We start from the raw sequence: 24,208 nt of genomic DNA, 5'->3' as shown, positions 1-24,208 counted from the left end.
CAACCTTGATAAACATGAAACTACAGGATGAAAGTATTTAAGAAATTTGTCTGTTTCTAAGATGTAAGAATTTAACTTGTCCTTCCTATTCCCAATGTTACGAAAAACTCACCTTGTACATTTCTACATTAAAAGGAGATTTTTTCTGCACACCGGCAGCATCCTCTAATGGTATTTCATTTAGCAAGTTGCTTCCCATTTGCACATCCGAATCAGGACTATAAGAAGATATTATCTTCCATTCTTTGCTAGCCTAAAATATCAAGAGAATGAGGTTTACTTGAATACAGTACCCACTACTGCCTACATTGCAAAAGATAAGGTTGTATGTTGTGACCAATCCATCTCTACAACCAAAGGCAGCTCAGAGGAGACGAGTGGGGAAAAAATTTTCTCATGGAAGAATGTAAAGAATAATCAACTTTCATCAAGAAAGCCAAACTTCATCTCAACACAATCTTTGTTTGAGATACTTGTCTGTACCAGGTGATCATCAAGGCATATACTCTCTACTAGCTATTTTAGGGCAAGTTGTGTAACATCTTCCTGAGTTGCCAAGATAAAAGTGAAGACATGCCTCAGCCCAACAGAGTGTGTGAAAACTGAGCAACAAACAAAACAAACCTGGAAGAGTGCAACTGGCTTGAGCTGGCTTCAAGCTATGTATTACTTCCCAGGGACTGGGGATGGCCAGCATCATGATGGCAAAGCTAATGGGAATACATATATGTATGTATGTATGTATGTATGTATGTATGTATATAGGGACTGCTAAGTGGAATCACGTTTTTATTGTGATTCTGATGTACATTGCCATTGTTACACTATGCCTGCCTTGGGATTTCAGGATACTGCTGTATCACTTATAAATCCAAATCATATGCAATATTCAATATATCAAATAAGTAAAATTTGAAATTAAACATTAAAACCTCCTTGGGTGGACTACACATTTTCAGCTGAACATCCCTACAATGGATGGCCCATCTGTAGAAAAGATCAGGTACCCTCCCCTTGGATGAGGCTCAAGTTTTAGTCCTAGGGATGAGGATTTTCCTACAAAACCCAATACCACAACAGGTAAAGTCACTGAGGGGGGGTGTGCTGATTTCTGGGCCAGGCAGATCCCTGCCAGCTCAGAGCAGGGTGAAAGGTAAATGGTGGTGGAATAACACGTACAAGTTGCCAACTGTCATGCTAAAATGTGCTAAGACGTGTTGGAGACATCTTGGCCTGCAGGTTAGGATGGGCAGCAACTAGGTCTCCTTGACTCTAACAAGACTGACAAGCTCAGTGAGTTGCAGACCAGCTGGCCCACAACTCACCGCTCCTCATCACTTAGTACCAAGGAGACCTTGCTCCACCTGGAGCAAGAAGGATCCAGACAAAAAGAGGCAAGTTGGTGCTGTCCTTTTTCTGGTGCACCAATAAGTCAGTTCTCTGAACAGGGACCAGATCATTCATCTTGGCAGGAAAAGGCAGTAGATTAACAAGAGGGAAATTCAGGACATCAGCTTTGGCATGCGAGTCATCAACAGAGCTTGGGTAAACCATGATGTGGTGAAGCCCATCAACAAAATACAGGGCTTGGAGCCATGGAAGTGGACCCACACTTATTCCATGCAGGCATATATTCTCGCCCTCAGGGTTCCTGAGCAAGACACTTGGTCATTCATTCGATTAATGTATTAAGCTTACTGTGTAATACTAGTAATCACTAATGCTCGTCTCAGCCAGGGCTGAAATGGCACCTGCCAACACATCCTCTAGGAAGAACACTCAGAGATGAGCAAAAAAACCACTCATGTGGAAAATCTAAAAAATCATGGTCTGAGAATATTGGACTCCAACATAGAGACACATGAGAAACATGCACATAAATATGCACAGATATGCTTAACTATAAGTTAAGTGTGGCAGAAGATCAGTGTTGTGCACTCTCATGCCATGTAACAAATGCCAGCTCCTGATAATACCATTCTGCAGGTTCCCAATCCCCCTACAAAACTTAAAACTGTAACCTTAAAATTGTAAAAAACAGTACCTTAAAACTCTAAGTATATTCTAAGCTATGTTCATTTTTCCCCTTTTTGGTATTTAACTGAAATCCAATTAAATAGTGCCAGGTTTCTGGCACAAAATCAAAAAAATACTTGCAATAAGACTGAAACAATGTTTTTACAAGCTATATACTTCAGAGCTTTGAGCAACTCAATACAGTTTAACTATCTTCCTATGGGGAAAAGAAGTAGGAAACTTTTCTTTTAAAATGTATTTTGATGATGATGCATTTTGAAGTTAAGGTTGCAATAAATCATCTATCAAAACATTTCTAAGCCTGTCATAGATTGCAACATGACAACCAGCTAATGGTATTGGTTTGGTCAACAGCTTGCTAGGTTTCGGGGATTTGGCTTTTTTACCTTCTAGATTCTTCATTCAAATCTGCTTCCTGAAACAAGACTGTTCTTAAATCTCATTTTCAAGACAACTAAAAAGAAAACTCAATACGTTACAAAATGCACACAGCCACGTTGTTGTGTTTACAACAGTTCACAGATACAACTTTCTTAAATTAGAAAACCTCAGGGTGAGCTGCTTTCCTGCCTGCTTGTTTAGTTGCTCAAATCAACTCAATTACTCATGACTCACCGGAACATGGAAGAATTGTATGAAAACCGTTCTCTAGGCCTGACGTGCATTATTAGTCTAAGCTAAAATGCCCTATACAACTCAACTCTGTTAAACTGATTCTGCTAAATTCTGATAAATGGCTTGTTGTTTTTCTGAGTACGACTTGCATCACCAAAACCAAATCAACTTTGAGAAATCTACCATGACAGCCAGTATTGTACTGCCCCCAAACTTCAGTAAGCCAGAGTAAAGGTCATTTACTGCAAGCTCCTCCCTATGAGAAGCATCATATAACATTCACTAAACTCTATGAAGAGCCACCAGTAAACTGCCCTCAGTTTTCTTGCGGTTTTCATCTGTTGAAAACCACATCTGAGACACTGTTTTGAGGGCTAGAGGCAGAGGGCATCTGCAACACAGTTGTTCACACTGAATGTTTAATCATAGAGCAACTCAGTCATAGGCACTCTCAAGTGTCTGCAGGCACGTTCAGTAATGCTGCTTACTTGGCTGCCTTAGGGGCAGGGCAGGAGGGTTCTGCGATGCTCCAGCAACAACAGCGAGGCTGCTGTAGTTGACAGCCCACTGCAAAGGAGCCTCGCGGACCCCTGACAGGTCTGGAGTTACAAGAAACCCCAGAGAGACAGGCTTTGAGCTCCCCAGAGAACAACAAATGGGGCAAAAGAACACAAAGCACAACATCTCCATGAAAGGAATTCTGTATCTGAGGCCATTCTATGGGCAATGACATCCACTCCAGGCTCTGAGACCTTTTCAAGTTTCCCGACAACTCCTGAGCTAGACCACAACGAGTTTTTTGGACCTAAGCTGTGGAAGGATACAGAGCATGCTCCTCCCCACCCCTCCAAATACATACACACACTATTTGATTCTAAACAATTGGTTTAGAATTTTATGGTGATAGAAAGCAGGGGTGTATAAAGTGCTTTTTTGGGACTTGGAACTCCAGTAAAGAATATGGGAAAGTGATGGAGTGTCCTTCACCAACTGCTCTAACCTGAACTGGGAGCAGCCAGGAGAGACAGGATGTACGCTAGAGGAGTAGTCTTGGTACGCAGCAGAAGTGTGTGTGTGTGTGTACATGTGCAATGTTGTGTGTATCCCAAGGCTCTCCCTTATATTTTAACAGTCAACCTGAAGGAAAATGCAGGACTAAGGGAAGGAGATCTCAATTCATAAACCTCTGTTTTCTACTGTGATGAAACCACACATCTTCAGAGAAAACAGGGAATCCTTCCCCAACTGAAATGCTAATTAGACCACATGTAAAACTGACTTTAGAAAAAAAATGAAGAAAAAGGAGTAAGAATTAAATACCTCTGAATCTGTGAAAAAGTTGTAAAGGAGTACATCATCAAATTCCAAGCCCTTTGCTTCATAAATTGTCAGTACAAGTGCCAAACTAAGTTCCTCAGGTATCTTCTCCTTCGCAGTTTCATTTGCCACTAATACCACCTGCCACAAAATACAGGAAAAAAAAACATATTAGGAAGCAAAAAAAAAAAAAAAAAAAGTAACAGTTTTACAGCAAAATCAGGCAAACATGTCACAATAATGCAAGAGCCTTCTCAAAACCAGACAACATTTAACACAGACATTTCAGCACTGCCACAAAAGAGGTCACAAAACTGCCATTAGAGATTGACAAATGTGTGGCATGTGCAGACAGTTTTAGATCTGGTGTAAGAAAATTTGGAGTTATAAAGGAACAGGATAGACAATACCTGATGACAAAAAAAAAGAACAGAAAAAGCCAGACATATAAGAAGAAACAGAAACCAACACAATAAAGGTTTCTAAGTTTAAAAAGCGTAATTTATCAGTGAGACAAAGGCTTAAAAAAGAAAGTTGTGGGCAGTCCATACAGAATTATTATTTAGAAACAGAGGTGGAAGAATCTGCAAAAAGCCTAAGAAAAGCAAACCTGATGTGCTCCAAATTCAATCGGTTGTGTTTTCCTTTTGTTGCCCCTCAGCAGAATCGCTAGGTCACTAACGCTGCAGGACTCCAAGACCGTAGGTTTTGGTCCATCAAAGAGACCACGATCCTGAGGAAGCCGATCAAAAGATTCTGGAAAATAATGCTGGAGCAAATCAACCACTCCGGATGCTAAACGGAGAATACCTTCAAAAAGCAGAATTCAGATTTTAAGGTTCAGCCTGTTTCAAATTCTCTCACAAACACAAACTGAAATCAATTTTTAAAAGAACTTTGAAATCAAGACATATCATGACAAAAACATTAGTCAGAAAAGACAGAACTGTAAGGTCCACTCTATGTTTCTGCCATTTTGAGTGGATCTCATTTTTGGGCCTGTAAAGATCAGAAAGCATGCTACAAAGGCTTGGTAGAATTCCCAAAAAATGAAGGCCATAACTGAGAAACACATAAGAAGAGCAGAGCAGCACACCAATGCTGCAAAGTCTAGTGCTTTGGGGATGGGACAATAGATGTATGAACATTTGTTAAATTTTCCTTCAAACAAGTAGAGCCAAAACATGCAGTAAGCATGGGTGTCCAAAAAAAAGACACTTTTAAAAACATTCATTCTTGGTTCCCCAGTGGAGATGTCACAATACAGAGTTGACATATCAGAAAAAGCTGCCCATCTGATCTGCTAAAAAAACAGGCCACACAGAGATGCTTTGAATTGGCCGGTAGAAAACTTCAATTAATGACATACGAAGAGCACAGGTTCAGCTCATAAATAAATTTGTTACTCTACCTGAATGGGACCTGTAGTTCTGGTACAACTGATATATCCTTTTTGGTTTTCTAACACGCTGCTTCTTGTTCGCGGAGCTCTTGCTTGCGTAATGAAACAGTGACCTCAGGTCACTAAAACGAAAAGCAACTCCTTTCATTATGCTCTGGGCAGTGTCACCAGTTAGAAACATGGCATTAGGGTCATTGATGCATTTCATTAACAGTGCTAGCTCGGCTTGCGTGAAATCCTGTATCTCATCACCATAAAACTCATGGATGGACCATGGCAGTTCCCTGAGTTTTGAAAGTCGTTGAGATAAATTATATAGCAAATCTTCTTCATCAAAGTAACCTCCCTGTGATAATATCTGCTGATAAAGACAAAAGAGATGATAGATTTCACTCCTGTCTTCCGTGAAGTTTGGTGATCTCTTTCGGCCTAGCTTTTTGTACTTCTCCTCAGTAAGCTTGCCTCCAAAGCAACTCAGTGCCTCAAAAGAGCCTTTCAGAAAAGATTTTATTTCTTTCCAAACCAATGCTGGATTGTACAAGCTTTTACCTTTTATCATTTTTGGCCATATTTCCTTTGCAAATACATCATAAGTCACAAAAGTCCAATGATCGCTTTCCCTAGAGTACGCATCTGCAGCTCCTCCATCATCACCATGTTCTGCTTCAAGGTTACCTTCTTCATCCTCGTCCTGCCAATTTGGTATGACCGAGTCTTCCTGAGGACTCCAACCAACAATGATTCTTTTAAGACTTCCATCTTCATTTCTTGGAAAAAATGGGTCGGGCATGGATGCATCCAGTAACAACAACAACTGCTTGGAGGTGACAAACAGTGGAAAATTTTCATCTTTAATGTCTTGTAGTTTGTGAATATTTGGCTCCAGAGGCTTGAAGTGACTGGTTACCTTGGAAGACTTGCTAAGTTCAATGAAATTCTTCTGAACTTCTTGGCATAAGACAGGATTTTTTGTTACAAAGATCTGGTGCAGGTGCTCCAGCCTGTTTGATGCTTCTGTGCTACACGTTTGGTCTTCTTCATGGTCATCACATGAATTCATTTCTGTACCAGCTGTGCCTGAGGGAACCTTTTCATTTTCACTGTCCTGGTCTTGCTCGTCCTTCACCTGTTCCTCACTCGAATCATCATTGTCTTGTTTTATTTCACCCTCTTCCTTCCCTAAATTGGCTTTTTCAAACTCACTGCACTGTCTTTGCTGCCAGGTCTGCCTCTCCAGCAGAGGTCCATTTGCCAAGGTGGATTTTTCCCAGTATGAATAGAATTTCTTCCAAAGCCTATACAAGCAGCAAGTCGTCTTCCCTGTCCCACTTCGCCCAATTAAAATGATTGGTTCCATGGGCTTTGGATTGAGATCAATTACTGCATACTCCAACTCCCCAACTCGGAAAGGGTATTCAACAGAAGTCTGCACATCATTTATAATGTTAAGCGCCATGTTAGTACTGAAACTGTGAAATTTTATTATATTGTACTCCAATTCGGCTGCACTGGCTGGAGGGAAATACTCAGGCATGGTATATTCTTTTGATTTTTCTGCCGCTGTGTCTTCAACATAACAACGTGGAACACGCTTCTCTGTTGTCACACTGTGGTTCTGATGTCCTTCATTTATACACTTGAGCTTTTTCCTCAAGATGCAGGATAAACCACGATTGTAGGAAATACATATATTTTCTAAGGCACGGTCCAGCTTGCCGTGGTCAAGAACAATGGCCCAAATTCTAATTATTTCTGTGTAAACTCTACCTGATTTTTCTGGAAGACTTTTTGTCTGTTCTGTCTCCATGATCTTTTCTGGACTCTCGCTACAACGAGGAGAAAAGTCAATCGCAAGTTCCCAAAGCATTCTTGCACCTTTGTCCAATTTGGCTTCATACAGCCGGATATTAGCTTTCAGGTGTTTCAGTGGCTTCTGAAGGCCCCTAGTCCATTCCCCATTGCCAAGCTGCTTAATTGTCCTTATCGTTTTAGTTTTCAGATCATGAGGCACAGCTTTGCTGCTCAAAGTCTTCAGCGTTTCAGGAGTGCACTCTATTTCCCAGGTCATGTTATCAAACTCCTGCTCATGTGCCTCAATATCCAGACTCTCCTCCTCTTCTTCCTTCTCTCCATTAGGCAGGACCATGTTAAATTCCCCTGCTCCATTCTTTTTCTCCCAATCATGCCTTTTTCCTTCAGGATAAGCTATGCTTCCACAAGATTGCAAGGAACTTCTTCCCTCCTCCAAACTAGTCTGAGCTGCAGGTGGCTTTTGTACTAGGGGATGATCCTTTCTCAGCGTGTCGCCCACTTTCAGTTGCTGAATTAAAGTTGTGATTGCCTGCACTAGACTTTCCTGCAGTGTTAAAGGGCTATTTATTCCTTCTGTTTTCTGCTTTGCCAACTGACCTTTTTTTGTTTTTATAGAACACGGGGGTTTTAAATCATTAGGCATTACATTGCCAGATGGTGTTTTTAATGAGGACCCGGATGAAGAATGCCTTGTGCTCTTTGACTGTGAAGTCTCAGAGGCTGGAACGGGCTTAGATGTTTTACCCAATTGCCCTGCTCTATCTTGCCGGTGCTTCTTTTTCTCCAGTGCAGCATTATTCCAGGCAAGTAGCAGTGGGTCACTTTTTTTAATTCTATGCCTCACATCTCTTCCAGATTTGTTTTTTATATTAAAATTAATGTCGAATTTTGCCAATGACTCGGTTATTCTCTTAGTCTGCTTTGAAAATCCTCTCTGAAAAACAATATGCATCACTGTATTTCCATTCTCATCTTGTATGTTTGGATTAAGATATGGAAAGTCAGAAGGTCTTGAAGCAAAGAGATCAAGTAGATAGTTCAGGATGTTTAAACCAGTGCCATCTGAAAGCAGGAAAACAAATATAAAAAGAAATCACTTGCTTTACAAGGATGCATTGTATGCCAATAATATTTTTTTTTCCTGCAGCTAGTGAATTAAAATCTATTTACTGTCAAAAGAAAAACAAAATCTACAATTCATGTTTGTAAAACATGCTTATTTGAAATGGCTCAAAACTGAGCTCTCCTAAGGTTCAGGGAAAAACAATACAATGGCAGCAAAGCTTTAGAAATCCCTAGTGCTGTAACCGTTCCCATAGCATTAGACAATTACACTCCTTTTTAACCTCTGGGTACAGACAGATTTGTTCATTTTCCAACATGAGCCCTGACTGCTACCGAAGGAATGCCGGCAACTGGTCATCTGGACAAGCAGCAGCAGCTCTGGGTACTGCTCTGGGGTCATTTGGTTCACTTTAATATGGCACCCAGAAGTAACCTGCTGAGGATAACTTTGTTTCACTAAAATAACTCGCAGGAAATCCCAATTATTTCCTGATATTTGAGGTCCCTAAAGCAACTTCCTACAAAATAAGGTTAGTCACCTCCCTGGGGGGAAAAAATATATATACATATATATCTATTCTACAGCTTTCTGGATTTCATCCAAATAATATATGTGATTTAAACGAGACAATTTATGTGAAACATTTCTTTTCTAGCTGTAAAATAGTGACAATGAAAATCACTGTAAAGAAATCCCACCTTAAAAACTTTACACAGTGAAAAATACTTAAGATATTCTCATTGGACTTCTTAATCTTTTGATTTAAAATTTACAACTGGCAGTAGCTATGCTTTTAATCTCTCTAAACCCATTCATTGAAATGTGTTTAAAAATTAATAAATTCAGTATTTTTAATTATTTTCATTCTCCAGCTCAAAAAATGCATTTTTTTCTTAATTTAAAATCAAACCTGACTTCAGGGCTTAATTTGACAGTTTATCTTACTTTCTTGTATTTTTATGTAAGTCCTAGAGTCCTTTCACTCAGTTCTCCCCTAAACAACACTTTGTTGATTTATGACTGAACAAAAACCTTTGTTTCTTCCTAGATACTTCCAGTTTACTTCATTCCCACCTAGTCCACATTTTACAGGGTTTCAAAGAGGAGTCTTCCTTTCTTGATTAAACACAAGTATATTCACAAAATAGTAACTGACAGAGACATTGCAGTTGTTTGATTCCACCATGTCACCTGAGCTCCATTACCTCTCCTCATAGTCCCAGACACTGGAACCAGAGAGCAGAACACATCAGCTTAACTAAGACTGGTGTGCATCCTCTGGCCTGCAAACTTTGGGGGTTGAGTGAGACAGTCAGACATCCTGATCTCCTGCCTCTGCTAGCACATCTGTAAACAGCAGCAGTGGGCTGGATAGGTAAGAAATGGGGATGTTTACAACAGCAAAAGCCTTACCTCTATTATTGAAACAGATGGAAACTGCAGCATGCAAAGGAGTATCTCCTTGTGTAACAGAGAGATTCTGAGGATCTGCACCTTTGGTCAGCAGCAAATACACCAGTTCAAAATAGTTCTTTTTGAGGCATATTTGCAGTGGAATTTCAGAGTTGGTTGCAATCCCATCTGGCAAAGCTGGAGTGAAGGACAGGAAAATATCAGGGGTTAAATCTGATATGCCAGATCTGCTAATTACAGAAAGTTTTGAACAGATGAAGGCATGCATATGCTGATTGCCAAGCAGGTGACAGTTTGGGGTTTTTTGTTAGTTTTTAACATGTATCTGTTAAACATTTTTTGACAAAGAAAAATCTTCATAATCTCCTCTTCCCATTAAGATGAGCAACCAGTTCTCCTGTTGTGATAGGAAGACATAAAGGCCAGAACATATCTTCTTCAAGCCAGTCAGTCACTGACTGAAATAAGAAGCATCCTTGCACCTCTGGCATTCACAAGGCTTCATCAGGACTATGTGTCCATAACTTAAAGTTAGCATCAAGCTATAAGATTCAGTGAAAAATGACAGAGTAATCCTAGGAATAACCTCATGCAAAACAAGAATAATGATGATGTCTACACTAGTTAAAAAAAGAAAGACATGTGGTCATGCCTTTGAAACCAATGAAGCAGTCAGTTACTTGCAACAGCAGACTGAATCAGAGACTGTAGCTAACAGTTTCTACCAGGACAATATTGTGGTTGAAGACAGAGAAATCAAGAAATCAAAAGAAACTACAAGCAAAGGAACAACAATAATCTTTGACCTTTTACCAACCCTAACAAACCAATTTCATTTGACTAACATCTTCTACCCATGCAGCCTTACTAGCTTCCCATACAGCAGATGTAGCCAATGCACAGCACTCCAACGTACTGCTGCACTTATGCAGAGTCACGAAAAAAAACACATGTTGGTATTTCTGAGACCTAATGTTGCTCCCAACATGTCAAATAACATACTAGATCTTTTATAGTACATTAATATTGCACTGGTTTTCACCTCCCAGTTCAAGCAAGCATCTTATGAGGTGCACTTGCGTATCCGATCTTTCACACTGTTGGATAATGTTGCCGATGTCAACATCTGGAAGGCTGCAGTTTTTGAAGAGTCCTCCACCGGCTGGCTTTTCCCCATTGGCTTTCCCTGTTAGTAGCAGCAAAACTTTATGCCACATTTGCTTCTCCAGCAACTGTTTTATGAAGCTGTTAGCACAGGCATGGGAGATGTTGCATGGGATTTCTTCAGGGATTTCTGCAAGGCAGTCAAGACAACACAACTCACTCAAAGTCTTATGACATCCATTTCACTGTAAACTAGTTTCAGAACAATTAATTCATTAAATTCAAAGCAAAGAACAGCAAAATGCATCTTTCCATCCTTATGCTGTCAACCAAGTAAGTTTGAACATTCTGATGCACCATGCTGAATTTTTGTGCACATTCCAGTGATTCTAAGTGCAAAAAAACAACTGTAAATATAATTAAAAGCACATCATTCCAGTAATAACAGTTGCAGAAACAGAGAAGAGAAGGAAGGGTAAAAGGGCAAAATGCATGTGTTAGCATCAAACCCATTTTTCACAGCAATTAAGTTTTGTGAAAGGCAGAAATGTGAACTCACTGTACCTTCCAAAGAAGACAGCAGTTTCAGAAATCGTTTAACAGCACCTTCCTTCAATACATTTTTATTATGTGCTCCATTTTCAAACCTGTAGAACTGGACAAACTGTTCCACAACATCCCGGAGAGAATCTGTAGCAGCTATGGCACTTTCTTTCCCCCCTGCAAAACATTACAGAAATTGAAAACCCATTTCCTTGATGGCATGTTTTCAGGGCAAGACTGCAATGCACTACATCCCAGGGCTCTAAGAAACCTGTAGTGGTAGATTAAAATCAGACAGCTGAAACTTACTGCCAATGCCAGTCCTGTGATGGATTTCTCATCCCAAAGTATATTTGATACTTTCATCCAATACACTCTTGTCCTGGCTTTGCCTGGGACAGTGTTATTTTTCTTCTTAGTAGCTGGTACAGTGGCATGCTTTGGATATAGGATGAGGATAAGGTTGATAACACACTGATGTTTTGGTTGTGAGCAGTGCTTACCCTGTAACAAAGCCTTCTCAGTGTCCCATGCTCTGCCATTGAACAGGTGCACAAGAAGATGGGAGGGAACACGGCCAGGACAGCTGACCTGAACTGGTCACAGGAATATTCCATACCCCACACAATGTCATGTTCAGTACATAAACTGGGGGGAATTGGCTATGAGGGGCCCATCACTGGTTGGGGACAGGCTGGGCATCGGTTAGCGGGGTGTGAGCAATTGTACTGTGCAACACTTGTGTTTCTTGTGTTTTATTCCTTTCTCCTTGTCATCATTTTTAATACTACTACTACTAATTTACTTTCTTTCAATTATTGAACTGTTCTTATCTCAATGCACCATGGGAGGGAGGAGGAAGTGAACAAGCGGCTGAATGGTGCTTAGTTGCCAGCTGAGGTAAAACTATGACACTCTTTACCATAATACCGTAGACTGAAAACTGTAATAGTTTTAAAGCTGATCTGTATAAAAGCAGGAAAATGCTGCCTCACAATTATATCACTGTTCAGAATTTAGAGTAGATGACTAAACCCAGTAATGTTTTCAGTATACAGTTTTAGTCAGATGACCTGAGCTTGTCTGATTCCTCAGCGTCATTTACAAAATACAGCCATAAAATAATTTGTCCTCTTAGAAGAAAAAAACAAAACCAAAAAATTCCATCAGACCAAAATGATATCTACAAGATTAAGAGATACTTATGTAATGGGCAATAGCAGATTTTAAATGATGTCCCAATAAAAGCCCTTAAATAAACACTGAAAGACTTGGCCTGGATTTCCTAAAAGGTTTGAGGAATTTAGCTACATCAAAGACCAAACAAAACAGTAGCTTTACCCCATAGGACAAAAGAGACAGACAAGGTTAGTTATCTTTTTAGCAAAAGAGACTAACCTCAGACTGTTAGCTATAAAGGTGGGGCTTATTCTCCAGCCTCTCATTTGCAGTAAGCATGGAAAACTCTCGCAGGTTGTGCATTGCAAAAAAAACCCACCCAAAATCTGGCCACAAAAGACAGGCTGAGCTACCTGAAACACCAACTAAAGTGATTACTGCCACATGGGTATTGGTGTTAACCCCTAACTGAGAACCAGTACGCTAAAACCTTCTCCAGAGCAGAGATCTCCGCAGCAAAGAAAAAGAAACTGTGGGAATTTGTCTGCCAGGAGCCCTAAGACGTAAGCACAATGAAACCCAGTTTTCCAGTAAACTTACATGCAACACACACATGAAAACTGAGATGGAACCTAAAAACTTTGCTTTATGCCAAGTTTGATCTGAACAGTTAGACAGCAGTTGCCTTCAGGCAAGGACAAAATATTCACTTTTGACTGGTAGGAGATCACGGTGACAACTCATAGGAGAAGTTACATAAAACCCACCCACTATTACCAATTCAAAATAAAACAATTTTATACCTAAAGGATATAATTTTAAAACAGGAAAAGCACATAGTGCCTGTAGTACCTGTCTGTTTCTCAGAGGAAGTGTGTTTCTCAATGTGCTTGCTGACTTGTCTTACAGCATCAAAGTTTTTGTTCTTTTTCAAGATATCTATGACATATCTTGACCGTGCATCTGGAAAAGTGGGATCAACCCCAAAATTCAGGAGCATTATCACATCTTCTGTTTGGTCTAAGAAAACACATGAATAAAAATTAGAGGAAGAATAATTCACATCGTTCAGGGGTCTTGTTCTGTTTTCCTTTTTATTTTTAATTTCCTGGCACAATTTCTAGCCTATTTCTAATTTAAAAGATTTAAATTTTTCCAGTGTCATAAGAATGAGGCATTGTTAGGTATTTTTCCACAAGGTTTGGAAAGTGACTTGATAAACCAGAATATTTCACACATTCAGGCATAAATATACACAGGTAGGCACTGAGTTTCTTTCCTGTGAAACATAAACCACGATTTTCTTGGAAATAAACTTTATAACTAAGATGTCTACTTTGACTAAAAGTATAATTGTCTTCAACAGAAACTGCTATCCTCTGTAGCATTTCACTACAAGTATTACAGATTACACATAAGCACAATAAATATGATGGTGATTTAAAGCCTTGACATCATATCTGATATTCTGGAAGACTACATGCTCACTTCTTAGTATGCCACACTGTACTACTAGGGGAAGTTTTACAGCTGCCTGTACTTCTCTTGTCTCAAAGAGGCACATTTGCTAGTAGTCATGCCCTCAGAACAGCTGGGAGAGCACAGGAGCACCAAATCACCAAGTCATGTAGGAGAAAACTGAGCAAAGGTGAGCAAATAAGTGTTAGACCACCACCCTTGGCACACCACCACAGGACTTGAAGATCTTGGAGGTCTTTTTCAGCCTCAGTGATTCTATGATGTATAATGTTCAGAATGAATAGCTAAAAAGAAATAAACTTTAATAAATACATATTAACATATATAATCTCTCTATAATAAATACTATATGAATATTATTAAATAAACCTTAATTTAAGGAAAAAATAAATTTATACAGATATACAGTCTCTTCTACAAATGTGTAAGTCATTTAGCAGCAGATGGAACTGCTGCAAAAGATGTGTTACACCTTTCCAGAAAATGAAATTATTTAGATATAGGTTGTGCACATTTCATTCACACTATTAAAGCAAACCACCAGAATGTCACTGCACGCAATGACCCACAAGTCTGGTGTTATCTTGGCATTGATGTTTGTTTCCCATTGCCACCTAGCGAGCAGAGTAAAAAATACAAGGAAAAAAGCCAGGTTAACATAAAAGAAATCCCACAGAAAATGTGAAGGAAAGCATCCTGTTTTCCTCCTCTGACAATGTACACTACTACTTCGGTCTCAAATTTTCACCTATTTTAAGGACACATCAAACTTTAAAAGGTAACTTCTAAGATTCTAAAAACTGCAGTATACGTGTGGGAAAATCCTAATCAGTCAAACCAAAGAGCAAAGGAAACTGTCAGACATCAGGTACACAATTTTGAAAAGGAATTGTTGAAATGTTTAAATATTACTTGTTATTACACAGTCTACCTTCAGATACCTTCTCATTTTCTTCCTTCACATGAAACAGTAAACACCAAGGTCTGAAACTTTCTTCCATTATTGATTGTTTAATATGAAAACAAAGCAACACACGCACACAAACAAAAAAACTGTACTTACTGCTTTTCTGGGAATATTCATTGGAAGAGGCCACAATATGCAGGAGGGTATGTCCATCTCTGTCTTGCTGGTTGATCCTATCCTTCAAGTCTGGCCTCTGAGTCAGTAACCACCTGAAGAGATGGTTATTTGCTGAAATGACAGAAAAACACACATAAATAGATTAGCGTTTTTTTCTCCTATGAAATGGCAAGATGCAAATCTAAGGTTGACTCATGACCCTTTCACAGACATAGAAACTGCTGCTCCACACTGAGATGGCAGGATGAAATACTGTTCTTTTGTCAAAGTTGATATATTCAAACTACACTTTTGCTTCAAATCACAGAAGAGAACAACTATAATAGGTTTCCACCACTATCAGGCAGAGATGATCAAAAAGAGTGTTTAAAACATTTCTAAAATAGTGCTTTACTGGCACATGCAAGATTATACTTAATAATCTGACCTGAGTTGTTGTGAATATTTTTTTAATTTAAAAAAGCTCTAAGTGTCAGTTCTCTAAGGAAAGCCACCACTGGTTTATTTTAGCTGCAGACATCACTCACTTGCTTTGATACACAGTCTGATAACAGCATGCAGCGGATACACTCCAATGGATTCAGCTTTTGCCCCAATGGAAATTAGCCACTTGACTAAGTCCACTAGTCCTTGCACCTTCTCACCATGACCATACAACTCAGAAGTCTGACAACAAAGAGAACAATTACAACACATTAGTTTTACATACACAAAAGGCATTTCCTTTTTAATTCTATTTCCATGTTTTTATGACAAGATTCAGTGGAACAATAACAAGCTATATCCATTGTAAAATGAAACTATTTCATAGACTTCCATAGCATGGCTTGGGTCAGAAGGGACAATAAAGATCATCTAGTTCCAACCCCCAATAGGCAGGGTCACCTTTCACTAGACCAGGTTGCTCACAGTTCCATTCAACCTTGCCTTGAATGCCTCCAGGGATGGGGCATCCACAACTCCTCCTGGCAACCTGTTCCAGTGCTTGACCACCCTCTGAGTAAAGAATTTCTTCCTGGTATCTAATGTAAACCTACTCCTTTTCAGTCTGCAGCCATTCCCCCTTGTCCTGTCACTACATGCTCTTGCAAAAGCCTCTCTCCATCTCGCCTGTAGGCTCCCTTCAGGTATTGGAAGGCTGCAATTAGGTCAACCCAAAGTCTTCTCTTTTCCAGGCTGAACAATCTCAATTCTCTCAGCCTTTCCTCATAGCAGAGGTGCTCCATTCCTCTAATCATTTTGAGTGGCACTCTTCTGGACTCGCTCCGACAGGTTGATGCCAGAAATAGTGTGGCCAGCAGGACTAGGGAAGTGATTGTCCCACTGTACTTGGCACTGGTGAGGCTGCACCTTGAATCCTGTGTTCAGTTTTGAAACTCTCACTACAAGAAGGACATTGAGCTGCAGGAGCGTATCCAGAGAAGGGCAATGGAGTTGGGGCAGCGTCTGGAGCACAAGTGTGATGAGGAGCAGCTGAAGGAGCTGGGATTGTTTAGCCTGGAGAAAACAAGGCTCACGAGGGACCTCATTGCTCTCTACAACCATCTGAAGGGAGGTTGTAGAGAGATGGAGGTTGGTCTCTTCTGCTGCGTCCCAAGTGAAAGAAGGAGAGAAAACAGCCTTAAGTTGCACCAAGGGAGGTTCAGACTAGATACTAGGAAAAAAAAATTTCACTGAAAGAGTGGTCAGGCATTGGAATAAGTTGCCCAGGGAGGTGAAAGTGTTCAAGAGGCATCTGGGTGTGGCACTTGGGAAATGGTTTAGGGGTGATTCTGGTTGTGCTGAGTTGATCTTGAAGATCTCTTCCAACCTCGAGGATTCTAGGATTCTGTGAAAGCACACAGCCTGAGCAGAAGACAGCTGAACTGAAAACAGATGTTCTAGCAAGGGCTTAATGAACATAAAGCATAGTCTACAAGGGGCACAGCAATATAAGGTACTCTGGAGGTGTCCAGAGGAGGGTCAGATGGAAATTGAGACAATATGCCAGAAGGATCAGGACATGAAGAGGTGGTCAGAAACAGTGTTCAGACATAATTTCTGCATTTGTGCCTGTCATCTTGTTACAGAGCAATTCAAATTTAGTAGTAGAATGGCTAAGGCTTAGTAGGAGAGTAGGCCTAGAAAGCAACACTCCAAAGGAGTAAGTTAGCAACCTTGTTTGTGAGCATGGAATGTGCTGAAGAAGTGGAAACAATAATCAAAGGATTTAGTCAAGCATGTATATAATGATTTGTTACCTTGGATGTGGTAAGGGTCTGTTAAACAGTTTCTAGGGGTAAGACAACTTAAGCAGATTTACGATTAGAGTAGATGATTATCAATTGTTATCAGTATGAAGTATGAGCTTGTTTGTAACTGAATGTAACTGTTTTGCTGTGGAAACTGCACGTAGACTTGTTTGTGTAAAAGTATAAAAGCTGAGCTGAGAATAAGGGTCTTTGGAATCCTGACTTGGGACGCTAGTCCTCAGGTTCCCGGGCCCCGAATAAAGCACCGCATAAACCGGCACTCTGTTGGTTTGTGTCTTTGTTACGGGCAACAGTTTTCTGGCGACCCAGATGGGACTCCAGGGGTAGCTGGGGCGGCTCACGAGCTGATCCACTCCATGCCGGCAACCAGGTGATTTCTGGGGAGACATCGACCCGTGCCCGACCCCGCGCCCGACGGACAACCATCCAGGTAAGCCTGAAGGTGCTTTATTCTCTCAGGTTGGTTGTTTGGGAGCCTGCCCATTAAGACGGGACCGTGAGTTTACCCGCTGGGTTGGGCAAGGATTTAGTTGGGAAGCCTAGGTGCTGGTCGTAAGACGAGGCGAAAGCCACGCTGAACCAGCACTTGTCACTCATACTGAGACTTGACAAGTTGATTTGGGAAGGTATTGGTTATACTGTTTGTATTGTTTTGTACTGTTTACTGTGTGATTGAAAATATAATTTCGATTTAGACTAAGGTGTGTATGAGTATGATGCCATTTAAGACCTTCAGGGCACTATCTTGCGCAGAAAATGATATCCCTAACGATTCTCCGCTTGGTTGTTTGTTAAAACATTGGAAGGAAGGAAATTTTGGACAAGAGTTAAGCAAGAAACGATTGATTATTGTAATCATGTATGGCCCCAATATGAGATAGAGGGAATGCAGTGGCCTAGGAATGGTACCTTGACTCCGGAAATTATAACCCCCTTGATGCAATATTTACGGGAAAACGAGATGTGGAATGAAATACCATATCTAGATTTGTTTTATTATTTAAAATGTAAGACTGAATGGCAAAAAGAATGTGGTATGTTGATTTTGAAAGAACTGGATGATAAATGTATAGGATGTCAAGAGCGAAAAATACGGTTTTCAGAACCAGAGGAAGATGTGTCTTTGTTAGTCTCCCCCAGCATAACTCCAAGTGCGCCCCCGGGAGATAGTCTCCCTTCACGTGTGAGGGCACAATCACCCACCATGCCCCCGTTAGAATCGTCCTCGGATGAGGAAGAAAAGAGAAGGCGAGAATGTGATTTTGATAGAACTCCGCTAGCAGAACGAACTCGGAAGGAGCGAAAAGAACGGGGAAGGAGTAGAGAAAAGAGACGGGGAGGGGGAAGAGAGACAGACGTTTCGCTCTCACCCCCTAGACTGATGGCCCCTTTGCGGGAAGCAGTTGGAGTGGACGGGAGAAAAGTCATGGTAAAGGTTCCTTTTTCACCTAATGATTTATTAATTGGAAACAGTCAGCTGGGACATATAGAGAAAATCCGGAGCGGGTGGCTCGTATTATAAAAATGGTTATAAAAACTCAAAATCCGGACTGGAATGATTTACAGGTATTGTTAGATACAATTCTGGATTCAACAGAAAAAGAAATGGTATTAAGGGTGATGGTGGAAAGAGCGAAAGAAAGAATTCGAACTCTGCCCCGGGCGGCATGGGGAACAGTAAATGATTTCGTGCCGCGGGAAGATCCCGAATGGGATCCGAATGCGTCTGGAGATTATAAAAAGTTAAGAATTTACCAGGAATTATTGGTAGAGGGAGTACGAAGTGGGATACCAAAAACGCTAAACTGGTCAAAGTTATACTCGGTAAGACAGGATAAGGGAGAATCTCCTTCAGCCTTTTTAGAAAGGTTAAAAGAGACAGCTCGGAAATATACAGATTTAGATGTTGAAGCTGAATCAGGAAAATTGCAATTAGCATTGATTTTTATGGGACAAGCACAAGAAGACATTAGGAAAAAACTTCAGAAGTTAGAAGGAGAAGAGACAAGAGATTTGGAAAAATTATTGGAAGTGGCATGGAAGGTGTACAATAATAGAGAAAAGGAAGCTACTAAGAGACAACAGGCAAGCTTGTTAGCACTCCTGCAAGCTTCAGGAGGGAACAATGGGGCCAGTAGCCATAGAGGAAGAGGTCGCGGTAATAGGGGAAGGGGAGGAATAGGTAGAGGATTTAACAATCAGTCGGGATTCGGAAATCAATATGGGGGAGGACGTGGTAGGATAGGACCAAATCAATGTGCTCTTTGTAAAGGACAAGGACATTGGAAAAATGAATGCCCACTGAACGCTGGAAGTGGAATAAATCCGTGGAATCCCCAAGGCTTTGCAAATCCACAAAACCCTGTTAATATGGGCACACCACAAGGTGTCGCCCAAGCCTTTATGTTAGGGAATTACCAGAATCAAAGCTGACTAGACCAGGATTTAAAGGTTGTTTTAGAAGTAGAGGGAGAGCTGACAGAATTTAGGATAGACACTGGAGCTAGTTTTTCGGCAATGAATAAATTGATGGGGCCACTAAGTAATTCAACTGCATGGGTGATAGGAGTTTCAGGACAGATAGAGGAAAAGACGTTTCTGCGACCCTTAGATATCAAATTTAGAGGAAAAGAATTAGATCATCAATTTTTGTACATGCCTAACAGTCCTGAATGTTTACTGGGAAGGGATTTGCTTTCAGCCTTGCAAGCTAAAATTATATTTGAAAAAGGGAGAGTCAAAATGGAAATTCCGGAAGAGAACTTAGCAAAAATTTTTGTTGTGAAAGAAGTAGAAAAAGAAGAGATACCTCAGGAAATAGAACAGGCTGTAGTGCCTTGGGTATGGGAAACAGGAGTCCCTGGAAAATCCAAAGCTGCTACTCCAGTTAGAATAGAATTAAAAGAAGGAGCACAACCCGTTAGAGTGCGACAATACCCAATTAGTTTAGAAGCTAGAAAAGGAATAGCCCCAATGATCACACAGTTTCTAATTTTGGGGATATTGAAAGAATGTGAGTCAGAGTTTAATACTCCCATTTTTCCAATAAGAAAGCCTAATGGTAAGTACAGGTTAGTGCAAGACTTGAGAGCAGTAAACCTCATCACAAAAGACATCCACCCGGTTGTAGCTAACCCTTACACCTTGTTAACATCTGTTTCTGAGAGATTTCAGTGGTTTACAGTGATTGATCTAAAGGATGCCTTCTTCTGCATACCACTGGCACGGGAAAGTTGGAAAATCTTTGCCTTTGAATGGGAAAACCCAGAGACTGGACGAAAGCGACAGCTTACTTGGACTCAATTACCGCAAGGATTTAAATGTTCGCCTACGATATTCGGTAACCAGTTAGCAAAAGAACTCGAAGAATGGAAAACTACTCAGGTAAAAGAATCCCCTTTTTCATATATAGTACTGCAATATGTAGATGACATTTTTTTGGGAGATACAGAACAGGGACTCTGCCGTCAGTTAACCATTGAACTGTTAAACATGCTGGGGCAAGCAGGCTACCGAGTCTCAAAAGAAAAAGCACAACTAGTAAAACAGAAAGTTATTTATCTGGGATGCGAAATCTCTCAAGGAATCCGGCGCTTAGGAACAAATAGGGTTCAAGCAATATGTGCTATCCCTGTGCCCCGAAATAATCAAGAACTAAGATCTTTTTTAGGAATGGTCGGGTGGTGCAGACTGTGGATTCCCAACTTTGGACTAACTGCCAGACCCTTATATGAAGCAGTAAAGGAGCCCAAGCTGACCTGGGGGACGAAACAAGAAAGAGCTTTCCAGGAACTGAAAAGAGCCCTCCAGGAAGCACCTGCCCTGGGACTACCGGACCTAACCAAGGAATTTCAGCTCTATGTCTGCGAGAGACAACGAATGGCTCTAGGAGTACTCACTCAGCGGTTAGGATCCTGGAAGAGACCGGTTGGGTATTTCTCCAAACGGCTAGACGCAGTAAGTGGGGGATGGCCAGGGTGTCTCAGAGCTGTGGCAGCGACGGTTATTTTAACACAAGAAGCACGAAAATTGACTCTGGGAAAACACATGGTAGTGTACGTGCCCCACATGGTCATAGCAGTTTTAGAACAAAAAGGGGGGCATTGGCTCTCATCTAGCCGCATGTTGCAGTATCAGGCTTTGTTGAGAGAGCAAGATGATGTTGAACTGAAAATCACTAACCATCTCAACCCAGCAGAATTCCTTAGGTCCACACAAGAAGAAGGTATCCTGGAGCATGACTGTGTAGAGACCATTGAACAAGTCTACGCGAGCAGAAGAGACTTGAAGGACGAACCATTGACAGATCCTGACTGGGAGTTGTACACCGACGGATCTAGCTTTGTGGAAAATGGCACCAGGTATGCTGGGTATGCAGTGGTCACTTTACAACAAGTGATAGAAGCAAAAGCCCTACCCCCAGGTACGTCTGCACAAAAGGCCGAAATATGGGCATTGGTGAGAGCTTTAATATTAAGCCAAGGAAGGAGAGTTAATATATGGACTGACTCCAAATATGCTTTTGGGGTAGTTCATGTTCACAGAGCACTCTGGAAAGAGAAAGGACTTCTTACTTCTCAGGGGTCAACGATTAAACATCGGGAAGAAATTTTACAATTGCTAGAGGCAATACACAAGCCCTCAGCAGTGGCAATAATGCATGTCAAAGGACATCAGACTGATCCTGGACGAGAATTTCAAGGTAATCGACAAGCTGACCAAGCGGCTAAACAAGCCGCAAGAGAAGTATGGACTCAGATGGCTCTTTTGCCCGTTCGAAATAATCCAGCAATAGCATATATGGAAGAAAAACCACATTATTCACAGGAAGATGAGAAATTAGCTCAAATGACAGAAGCAAAGAAAAATGTTAAAGGGTGGTATATTTCCCCCACAGGACAAGTGATTCTACCTGTCAGAATAATGAAAGCAGTACTCGAAACGGAACACAATAAGTGCCACTGGGGTGCAGAAGCAATGGTAAAATTTTTGAAAAATGAAGTTTTCTCAAATCAGATGTTAACACTAGCAAAAAGGGTAAATGCAATGTGTCCCATATGTATAAAGAATAACCCAGTAGTCAGAAAACAGGTACAAATGGGAAAATTACAGATAGCGCAGTTACCAGGAGACTATTGGCAAATAGATTTTTCTGAATTACCCAAGGCCCAAACTTATAAGTATTTGTTAGTATACGTTTGTACCTTTTCAGGGTGGCCGGAAGCCTTTCCATGCAGGACCAATCAAGCAAAGGAAGTAGTTAAGACTCTTCTAAGGGAGATTATTCCGAGATTTGGGATACCTTTAGGGTTATCTTCTGATCGAGGGCCACACTTTACCGCAGGGATAGTGCAAGATATATCCATCGCACTAGGAATAGCATAGAATCTCGATACACCATGGAGACCGCAATCTAGCGGGCAAGTAGAAAGAATGAATCAGACATTGAAAGGTCAATTGAAGAAAATCTGTCCGGAAGCAAAAATTCAGTGGCCCCAAGCACTACCTCTTGCCTTGTTGAGAATCAGGATCAAACCAAGGGAGAGAATAGGAGTAAGTCCATATGAGATATTGTATGGCAAACCCTATCATGCAGCTACCTACCAAGGGGATCCTCATATAGTGGGTGATCAAGCAGTATTTAATTATGTGTTATCTTTAAATAAGACTCTCACAGCCCTCAGAGGAGCATTGCAGTGGAATCGACCTTTGCCCCTGGAGAATCCAGTGCATGACATTTCTCCGGGAGATCAAGTCTACGTGAGAAACTGGTCGGTGGAGCCGCTGAAAGAAACATGGGATGGTCCACGACAGGTGATAATGACGACCTATACCGCAGTAAAGGTCAAAGGAATCGACAGCTGGATCCATTATACTCGAGTCAAGAAAGTTCCCGTCTCGTGGTCAGTAGAGCCTCTCTCACCGACAAAAATGGTGTTTCGTTGAACTACCACCTGAAGATCTTAGTATTTCTGAAACTGATAGGTTTGACAGAGACCTTTGTAAGAATTGAAACCCCTGACCCTTATTTACTGGTCCCCGAAGTTACTGATGAAAATTTAACCTGTCTATTTTCTGATGACCAGGGAGCTGAATTAAGAGATGTTAACGTCAAGTGGAGATGGAGAGATCAAGATCAAATCATGACAGAAGGAGTGACAACAGTTTGGAATGCTACACAACAAAAAGGTTACACCGTTCTGCAGGTACCCAAAGTGTCTAAAGCTATGGAAGGAACATATATGTGTGTAGTTTGGATTTGGGAAAGTTTTGATTATGGACATATAGAAATACGGACAATAAACACGACTCAGAAAACGGTGACCAAAGTGCGAGTTATACCCACTAGGAAACAATCAGACATGTGGGATGGTCCTCCTTTAAAAATCAATTGTACCTTCCAATTTGATAATTGTCAAAAATCAGTTAAAGTAAAGTGGTGGAAATTGAATATGGCAAATCAATCCTGGGAATCACTGAGTCAAGGAGTTAGCTGGTGGTCAAACAGTAAAGGAGGTAAAGGGTGGTTGAATATTTCTAATCCCAGAATAGGAAAGACAGAAGGTACATTTCTTTGTGTAGTCACATGTGGAAAAGAGAAAGATTATGGGATAAGGACAGCAGTAGCCGTACCACATCAAGGAGTAAAAGTCAGACCAGAACGCGGTGTCTATCCTGCTCAGGAAGGAGAAAATCTGATTTTAAGTTGCAAAATTCAAGAAGAACAATACTTAGAATATGGGTGGTGGTTTAAAGGGCAAAATCTGAAAAGCAGTGAGAAACATCGAATAGAAAAGAGAGCAGAGGCGATAGTCTTAATAATCAAGAGTACAAAAAGGAGAAGATGAAGGCCAATATATCTGCTGGGTAAATAGAGATGACTGGTATGAGACTGGAACTATTGTTGTTTACATAAGAACAGAAAGAATAACCCGACAAGTAAACGACCAGAGAATTCCTGAAAG

General features: G+C 40.8%; 1 protein-coding gene across 2 annotated transcripts in view; it reads right to left on the bottom strand.

Annotated features, from left to right (window-relative positions):
• Positions 1-24,208, bottom strand: part of TRANK1 (tetratricopeptide repeat and ankyrin repeat containing 1) — a 60,239-nt gene that overhangs the window by 15,687 nt on the left and 20,344 nt on the right. For both annotated transcript variants that reach the window (XM_027729143.2, XM_039381604.1), the window contains exons 7-16: positions 15,519-15,657; positions 14,971-15,102; positions 13,281-13,448; positions 11,331-11,486; positions 10,705-10,956; positions 9,663-9,839; positions 5,381-8,245; positions 4,580-4,779; positions 3,973-4,110; positions 113-253 (exon numbers count right to left, since the gene is read on the bottom strand). In XM_027729143.2, coding sequence (XP_027584944.2) covers positions 113-253; positions 3,973-4,110; positions 4,580-4,779; positions 5,381-8,245; positions 9,663-9,839; positions 10,705-10,956; positions 11,331-11,486; positions 13,281-13,448; positions 14,971-15,102; positions 15,519-15,657 — 4,368 coding nt within the window. The remainder of the gene's footprint in view (positions 1-112; positions 254-3,972; positions 4,111-4,579; positions 4,780-5,380; positions 8,246-9,662; positions 9,840-10,704; positions 10,957-11,330; positions 11,487-13,280; positions 13,449-14,970; positions 15,103-15,518; positions 15,658-24,208) is intronic.

The sequence above is a fragment of the Pipra filicauda genome, unplaced genomic scaffold, assembly GCF_003945595.2.
Source record: "Pipra filicauda isolate LSUMZ 115617 unplaced genomic scaffold, ASM394559v2 scaffold233_size1220752_pilon, whole genome shotgun sequence".
NCBI classification, from domain to species: Eukaryota; Metazoa; Chordata; class Aves; order Passeriformes; family Pipridae; genus Pipra; species Pipra filicauda.
Note: the sequence above shows the minus strand (reverse complement) of the source record. Positions and strands in the feature narration are given on the sequence as shown.